General features: G+C 41.6%; 1 protein-coding gene across 2 annotated transcripts in view; it reads right to left on the bottom strand.

Annotated features, from left to right (window-relative positions):
• The window catches only part of LOC306998679 (receptor-type tyrosine-protein phosphatase mu), a 301,697-nt gene that overhangs the window by 167,958 nt on the left and 123,739 nt on the right, over positions 1-10,000 (bottom strand). For both annotated transcript variants that reach the window (XM_079612916.1, XM_079612915.1), the window contains exon 4: positions 5,289-5,367. In XM_079612916.1, coding sequence (XP_079469042.1) covers positions 5,289-5,367 — 79 coding nt within the window. The remainder of the gene's footprint in view (positions 1-5,288; positions 5,368-10,000) is intronic.

Raw genomic sequence — 10,000 nt, 5'->3', positions numbered from 1 at the left:
GGAGTCAGAATAATAAACTTGTTTTTTCTCTGAGTTGAGGTTATTTTTCTGACTCCATTGGCAGATATTTGTTCTCATTTTAAGCACAAACTCACTTCATTTTCATGCATTTTTCAAGACCTCGATCTCTTCAACTGTGCCAAAATATAACAAGATGTTTTAATACAGATATCAATAACACCCTCTCAACCTCTTTGTTTTCAGAACGAGTGAATAATCAGCGCACAGCTAATAATATTCCCCTAAATCACTAACCTTAACTCTATTGATTAAAGTTGCGGCGTGTTCTCATTAGTCTCTAACAACAAAGCGCATTCATATCTGGGTCAATATGCATTCAAAACCAAAAGCATCTGTGAGATGAAAGTTCATTTAAATCAAGTTATGACGTCTAGAGGACCGTGACCTTGAAGTGAACGACTAATTTAATCTCAGTCTCTCTGCATTCTCCTCGATATTTCATCAGTCGCATCCGAAGTGAAGCACCTTTATTGCCAATCTTTCTCTTTCTCTTGCGGTGATCGTGTGTTTTCTGCTGTGATGATGATAGCTAGCCCTCCCGCTGTCAGAGGAGATCTGCCATCTGCTTTCATGGAGAGCAAACGAATGACAACTTCAGCGCAATCATCCTTCACAAATATGTTGATATTGACCTCTGATTAGTAGTTATGTTCTGCATACTGCACTCATGGTCTATAATACACATCATGGGCCCTATTGTAACGCTCTGAAACGCAAGTATCAAACGCGAAACGCAAGTAACTCTGTGGGCGGATCCCGGCGCTGTCGCTATTATACCGACGGGATAAACGACTCTTGCGCCGACGCAAATCTAACATGTGTGTGTCTGAAGTCTTCATTACTCATAGGTGTGGGTTGGGCGTAACGTGAAATAAACCAATCAGAGCGTCCTCTCACATTCCCTTTAAGAGCCGGCGCGCTTGTTCCACGGCGAATCGCTATTATAACGGCGGATTGATATTATAACGGCGGATTGCTATTATAACGGCGGATTGCTATTATAACGGCGGATTGCTATTATAACGGCGGATTGATATTATAACGGCGGATCGCTATTATAACGGCGGATTGATATTATAACGGCGGATTGCTATTATAACGGCGGATTGCTATTATAACGGCGGATTGCTATTATAACGGCGGATTGCTATTATAACGGCGGATCGCTATTATAACGGCGGATTGATATTATAACGGCGGATTGATATTATAACGGCGGATTGATATTATAACGGCGGATTGCTATTATAACGGCGGATTGCTATTATAACGGCGGATTGCTATTATAACGGCGGATCGCTATTATAACGGCGGATCGCTATTATAACGGCGGATCGCTATTATAACGGCGGATTGCTATTATAACGGTGGATTGCTATTATAACGGCGGATTGCTATTATAACGGCGGATTGCTATTATAACGGCGGATCGCTATTATAACGGCGGATTGATATTATAACGGCGGATTGATATTATAACGGCGGATTGATATTATAACGGCGGATTGCTATTATAACGGCGGATTGCTATTATAACGGCGGATTGCTATTATAACGGCGGATCGCTATTATAACGGCGGATCGCTATTATAACGGCGGATCGCTATTATAACGGCGGATTGCTATTATAACGGTGGATTGCTATTATAACGGCGGATTGCTATTATAACGGCGGATCGCTATTATAACGGCGGATTGCTATTATAACGGCGGATTGCTATTATAACGGCGGATCGCTATTATAACGGCGGATCGCTATTATAACGCCGGATCGCTATTATAACGGCGGATTGCTATTATAACGGTGGATCGCTATTATAACGGCGGATCGCTATTATAACGGCGGATTGCTATTATAACGGTGGATTGCTATTATAACGGCGGATTGCTATTATAACGGCGGATCGCTATTATAACGGCGGATCGCTATTATAACGGTGGATCGCTATTATAACGGCGGATCGCTATTATAACGGCGGATCGCTATTATAACGGCGGATCGCTATTATAACGGTGGATCGCTATTATAACGGCGGATTGCTATTATATTATAACGGCGGATCGCTATTATAACGGCGGATTGCTATTATAACGGCGGATCGCTATTATAACGGCGGATTGCTATTATAACGGCGGATCGCTATTATAACGGTGGATCGCTATTATAACGGCGGATCGCTATTATAACGGTGGATCGCTATTATAACGGCGGATTGCTATTATAACGGCGGATCGCTATTATAACGGCGGATTGCTATTATAACGGTGGATTGCTATTATAACGGCGGATTGCTATTATAACGGCGGATCGTTATTATAACGGCGGATCGCTATTATAACGGCGGATCGCTATTATAACGGCGGATCGCTATTATAACGGCGGATTGCTATTATAACGGCGGATTGCTATTATAACGGCGGATCGTTATTATAACGGTGGATCGCTATTATAACGGCGGATTGCTATTATAACGGCGGATCGCTATTATAACGGCGGATTGCTATTATAACGGTGGATTGCTATTATAACGGCGGATTGCTATTATAACGGCGGATCGTTATTATAACGGCGGATCGCTATTATAACGGCGGATCGCTATTATAACGGCGGATCGCTATTATAACGGCGGATCGCTATTATAACGGCGGATTGCTATTATAACGGCGGATAGCTATTATAACGGCGGATTGCTATTATAACGGCGGATCGCTATTATAACGGCGGATCGCTATTATAACGGCGGATCGCTATTATAACGGCGGATTGCTATTATAACGGCGGATCGCTATTATAACGGCGGATTGCTATTATAACGGCGGATTGCTATTATAACTGTCACACTGTTAATGTGTTTTCTGTTGTTTCTATGGACTTTTAGGTTGTTTTTTCTCATTCAGTGTTTTTCTTCATCTCTGTCGTCATTTTCATTAGTTCATTTTCATCACCTGTCTAGTTAATCAGTTAATCATCCTTCATTGTCATCACCTGTTGTACCCTCGTCATCCTCTGTGTATTTAAGTTCCTGTCTTTCTCCTTTCAGTTGTCGGTCAATGTTTGTATATGTCATTGTGTATGGAGAGTGTTACCCTTGCCTGTACCAGTTTTGTTTAAGTTTTATTATAGTAAAAGTTTGTATTGGAACCTTAGGCCTCTGCCTGTCTTCATCCGCACCATACCCCTGACAATAACGGCGGATCGCTATTATAACGGCGGATTGCTATTATAACGGCGGATTGCTATTATAACGGCGGATCGCTATTATAACGGCGGATTGCTATTATAACGGCGGATCGCTATTATAACGGCGGATTGCTATTATAACGGCGGATTGCTATTATAACGGCGGATTGCTATTATAACGGCGGATCGCTATTATAACGGCGGATTGCTATTATAACGGCGGATCGCTATTATAACGGCGGATTGCTATTATAACGGCGGATAGCTATTATAACGGCGGATCGTTATTATAACGGCGGATCGCTATTATAACGGCGGATCGCTATTATAACGGCGGATCGCTATTATAACGGCGGATTGCTATTATAACGGCGGATCGCTATTATAACGGCGGATTGCTATTATAACGGCGGATTGCTATTATAACGGCGGATTGCTATTATAACGGCGGATCGCTATTATAACGGCGGATTGCTATTATAACGGCGGATCGCTATTATAACGGCGGATTGCTATTATAACGGCGGATCGCTATTATAACGGCGGATCGCTATTATAACGGCGGATTGCTATTATAACGGCGGATCGCTATTATAACGGCGGATTGCTATTATAACGGCGGATTGCTATTATAACGGCGGATTGCTATTATAACGGCGGATCGCTATTATAACGGTGGATTGCTATTATAACGGCGGATCGCTATTATAACGGCGGATCGCTATTATAACGGCGGATCGCTATTATAACGGCGGATTGCTATTATAACGGCGGATCGCTATTATAACGGCGGATCGCTATTATAACGGCGGATCGCTATTATAACGGCGGATCGCTATTATAACGGCGGATTGCTATTATAACGGCGGATTGCTATTATAACGGCGGATTGCTATTATAACGGCGGATTGCTATTATAACGGCGGATTGCTATTATAACGGCGGATTGCTATTATAACGGCGGATTGCTATTATAACGGCGGATCGCTATTATAACGGCGGATTGCTATTATAACGGCGGATTGCTATTATAACGGCGGATTGCTATTATAACGGCGGATCGCTATTATAACGGCGGATCGCTATTATAACGGCGGATCGCTATTATAACGGCGGATCGCTATTATAACGGCGGATCGCTATTATAACGGCGGATCGCTATTATAACGGCGGATCGCTATTATAACGGCGGATCGCTATTATAACGGCGGATTATAACTCGTCCTGGTTTAAACTGCTATTAATCTACTTTACCAATCTATAATCTGTATTCTATTCAAAATCAAAGAGAAATAAACAGTGAATGAGAGGATAATCCAATCAAACACTGCGTTCACATTCATCACAACTTCATGTTTATAGTATGTAGTGTGCATCTCTAAACTGGAGACTTTTCTCAATGATATTACGAGATCATCAAATATTAAACAGCATATAAATCAAAACTCAATGAAATGTTGAAGAGTAAACGACTGTGAGGCTTTAAGGACTCGATCGATGCCTTGGCTTTTGGCTCGCTTAGTTGGGGACATTTAATATTCAGCAATATTATCTATCTATCCATCCATCCATCTATACATCTATCATCCATCCATCTATACATCTATACATCTATCATCCATCCATCTATACTTCTATACATCTATCATCCATCCATCTATACATCTATCATCCATCCGTCTATACATCTATCATCCATCCATCTATACATCTATCATCCATCCATCCATCCATCCATCCATCCATCCATCGTCTATCTATCTATCTATCTATCTATCTATCTATCTATCTATCTATCTATCTATCTATCTATCTATCTATCTATCTATCTATCTATCTATCTATCTCCTCTCCTGCTAACGGTGTCTCTGTCACGCGCTGATATCTCTCCTGCTTTATCGTCATCTTCTCTCTTTTGTTTTCGTTATTGCGCTCTCTTTTATGACTCGCCAATGCCCGGAGAAAGACAGACGATATTGATGTTGGGAGGCTGGCGGGAAAAGGCCAAGGAGCGGGTGATGAGGCTGATTTTACGACGGAGAAGCGGAGAGATAGAGAGACGGAGCGAGAGAGAAGCGGGTCTTACTGCACTGATGGCCCTGGAGAACGACGTCCTTGATGGCCAGAAAGCCTCTCTGCCCGGAGGTCACCACTTCAAAGACGATCTGCGGAGGAAAGAGAAAGCTCATAACCACAGTGATAAATGGACACACTCTCAAAATGTCACACACACACACACACCGGCACTGAGGTGTCCCGCAGGAACCAAGGTGAGGGTTTAAACAACGACCCACGAAGAGGAGGAACACACACCATTCACACTGGTCATTACTGGTCATTAAAACACCATTTGGCTTTAGTGATTGGGCTAAACTTGTTAAAAATCATCGGTCGTATGGGATCAGGTCCAAGAGTGCTCATGTCTGTCAGATTCACACTGGTCATTAGTGAAATCAAAATAAGTTGTTGTAGCTTTTAGTATGAATATGTTAGCCATAAGGCGTGTTCCAAAACAATGATAAAATTTGCGTTTAGGAGATTCAAAACTTACATCTCACTAAAATGGATCAGGGATTTTTATGACTTCTCATCACATCTTCTGTCCAATCAAATGCTCTCTAGAATCTGAAGCTCCGCCCCCTAAGCTATAAACACCACCTGACCAAAGCGACCAATGACACGTCACAGAGATTTGTGTTCTGTTGCTCGAACGCTTTAGTTTTATTCCATTTTCCAACGTTGGCTAAGAATAAAAATGTGACCCTGCACCACACAACCAGTCACAAGGGTAAATTTGTGTAAATTGAGAGTTATACATCATCTGAAAGCTGAATAAATAATCTCTCCATTGATGTGTGGTTTGTTAGGATAGGACAATATTTGGTCGAGACACAACTATTGAAAATCTGGAATCTGAGGAGCAAAAAAATGTAAACATTGAGAAAATCTCCTTTAAAGTTGTGCATTTATGTTCACGATTGTGCTGCATTCACTCACAAAAATACATGTTTTATATATTTACGGTAGGACATTTACTAAATATCTTCATGGAACATGATCTTAATATCCTCATGATTTTTGGCATAAAAGAAAAATGGATAATTTTGACCCATACGATGTATTGTTGGATATTGCCACAGATATACCGTATTTTCGGGACTATAAGTCGCACTGGAATATAAGTCGCATTTATTTATACATTTATTTCACAAAATCCAAGACCAAGAACAGACATTTAATCTGCAAAGGCAAGTTATTCAGCTGCACATTAGCATAAAGAAAATACCCCTGAGGCTGAATATGCTAAACTAACATTAGCCAGCGAGTCCAGCAAGTTACCGGTCAGCAAGTTCACCAAGCTCCCGATCTCATTCCTCAACACTGAATACATCCAGTTCTTCCTCGGTGTCGCTTCTGAACAACTCCACTAACTAGAGCGCCCTCTCGTGGCTGCAGACGGTAATGTTTTCTCTTGGTTCATCTCAGTCAGTACGAATTAATTTTGATATATAAGTCGCACCTGACTATAAGTCGCAGGACCAGCCAAACTATGAAAAAAAGTATGACTTATAGTCCGGAAAATACGGTAATAACTTCTTTTATCTTAATAACTTTTTCTTTTAAAATAAAAGTTTGTGTTTACATAATATATGTGTGTGTATTGTGTATAATTATTTTATATATATATATAAATACACACACATGCATGTATGTATTTGAGAAATATTTGCATTTGTATACTGCATATATATTTTTATATGATTTATATTATACATGAATAGAACTATTTTATATATAAATAACACATTTTTCTTAAATATATACATGCATGTGTAAACACAAACTTTTATTTTGGATTTGATTAATCACGATTAATCGTTTACAGCCCTACCTGGGAGGCTGAATAGGCTAAGCTAACATTAGCCAGCGAGTCCAACAAGTTACCGGTCAGCAAGTTCACCAGCTCCCGATCTCACTCCTCAACACTGAATACATTGAGTTCTTCCTCGGTGTCGCTTCTTAACAACTCCGCTAACTAGAGCGCCCTCTCGTGGCTGCAGACGGTAATGTTTTCTCTTGGTTCATCTCAGTCAGTATGAATTAATTTTGATATATAAGTCGCACCTGACTATAAGTCGCAGGACCAGCCAAACTATGAAAAAAAGTGCGACTTATAGTACGGAAAATACGGTACCCGTGCGACTCGTGACTGCCTTTGTGATCCAGAGTCAAAAAAATCCAAAGTATCATCAGCGCTCGGATTCGCTTCCATGGTGCTGTCGGTCCGTGAGGAAAACGAAACGCTATTGGCTGTTTAAAAAGGGGGAGGAGCCATTCAATAAGTCCCGCCTTAACTTCCTGTTTCAGTGGAAATTACGAAGATGAGGGAAACACCATTCACGCTGGTCATCAGTGGTCATTAAAACACCACTTGGCTTCAGTGATTGGGCTAAACTGGGCGCACGGGATCAGGCTCCAAGGGTGCTCACGGAGAATCGGCTGTCTGTCAGATTGCAGATTTTATAGACGTGGTAAATCACGTCTCTATCAGCGAGATGCTGCGGCAGCATGTGCTAAATCTGCTCGGTTTATACAGCCAAACAATTCAACTCGACAGCCAGACTCTGGGGGTCAGGGCTAAAGACGGCAGAGTGAAGGATTCTGGGATACATGCTCTTTGCTAAGCTTTCTATTATGATGCATATTCAGAGCGCGAGAGCTTTTGACAGGCGTCCCTTGAGCCGGTTCTGCAACATCACGGTCACACTGACCTGAACCTGGTGACCGACAGATTCCGGTTCCTGAATGTGATGTGGGAAAGCAGCTTGAATTAAATATACAGTAATTTATGTGACCCTGCACCACAAAACCAATCACATGGGTCAATTTTTTAAAATTGAGATTCATAGATCATCTGAAAGCTGAATAAATAATCTCTCCAGTGATGTGTGGTTTGTTAGGATAGGACAATATTTGGCCGAGACACAACTATTGAAAATCTGGAATCTGAGGAGCAAAAAAATGTAAACATTGAGAAAATCTCCTTTAAAGTTGTGCATTTATGTTCACGATTGTGCTGCATTCACTCACAAAAATACATGTTTTATATATTTACGGTAGGACATTTACTAAATATCTTCATGAAACATGATCTTAATATCCTCATGATTTTTGGCATAAAAGAAAAATAATAATAATAATAATAATAATTTTGACCCATACGATGTATAGTTGGATATTGCCACAGATATACCCGTGCGGCTCCAGACTGGTGTTAGTGGTCCAGGGTCATGTATAGTCTGACATCGGGACCCAAATTGGGATTAACTTCATTAAAAACCTTTAATCACTCCCTGTCTGAGAGACATAAAAGATAATCTGAAGAACATTTTTACTTTTCTCTCTATACAATACAATTCAATGGGGTCCAATGTTTAAAGAGTTCCACTGAAGAAAGTCAGGCTAGTTTGTTAAATGATGACAGAATTATCATAATATCATACACACACACACACACACACACACACACACACACACACACACACACACACACACACAGTTACACACAGTCACACACACACACACACAGTCACACACACACACACACACACAGTCACTCACACTCTCTCTCTCTCACACACACAGTCCGTCAGTCACAGTCTCACACACACACACACACACACACACACACACACACACACACAGTCACTCACACTCTCTCTCTCTCACACACACAGTCCGTCAGTCACAGTCTCACACACACACACACACACACACACACACACACACACACACACACACACACAGTCACTCAAAAATACACTCGCGCTTACACTCTCACACACACACACACACACACACACACACACACACTCACACTCACACTCACACTCACACTCACACTCACAATCACTCAGTCCGTCAGTCACACACACACACACACACACACACACACACACACACACACACACACACACACACACACACACACACACACACACCTCATGGATTGCTCTGTTTGGGTGAGGTGGTATAAAGAGTAAAAATGCAGTTTGCAACAATAAAAATTCTATGACAAAAAAAATAAAAAGTCTGTCACAATCAATTAAAAGTTCTGATCGCTGACCTGATCGTGCCAATTAGCACACAGGTTTCAAACACTTCTTTCTGGAGAGGAAAAACATCACATCGCGCCGGTGCGGTAATTACTAACTAATGTCCAAAGCACCAGGTGTCTTCACTCGGATGATCACTGACGATACTGTGCAATTAAAACGACCGATAATTATCCTGACGTCGCTAATTAGACACACATTCGCTCTATTCTTATCACACAGAGCGATGCATGTGACATCTTCTTAACACACGCTAGTTACAGATCAAACATCTCTCCGCCGAGCTAGCCGAGCAACATCAGAAGCGCACATCATTCCTGAATGCAGACGGGATAGAAATAGAGTCACAGACGCCGGGAACTCCAGGAACACACGGAATATACTCGTTATTTATACACTACACTCAACCCATGTCAGGAATGTTGGGATGCTCCGGTTAAGCCGCTCCCAGAGCCGGAATGCCGGTTAGACAAATGTTTAAACACAAGGAGGATATTTCAGGCGGCTGAGGTTAAAACCACGCCGGCTCTCAGTTTACCGCGGTATACAACACTGTTAATCTGAGAGCTACAGGGAGTTTGTGTCTCTGAGTGAGGAACTGAGATGCAGTTTTTTCTGTTACACTCCCTAACCAGATTACGCCAGATTATAGTGACCAGCAATTTGTCTGAGAACTACGAGA

Source organism: Phoxinus phoxinus, assembly GCF_949152265.1.
Source record: "Phoxinus phoxinus genome assembly, chromosome: 5".
Taxonomy (NCBI): Eukaryota; Metazoa; Chordata; class Actinopteri; order Cypriniformes; family Leuciscidae; genus Phoxinus; species Phoxinus phoxinus.
This window is presented reverse-complemented; position numbering and strand designations above follow the sequence as displayed.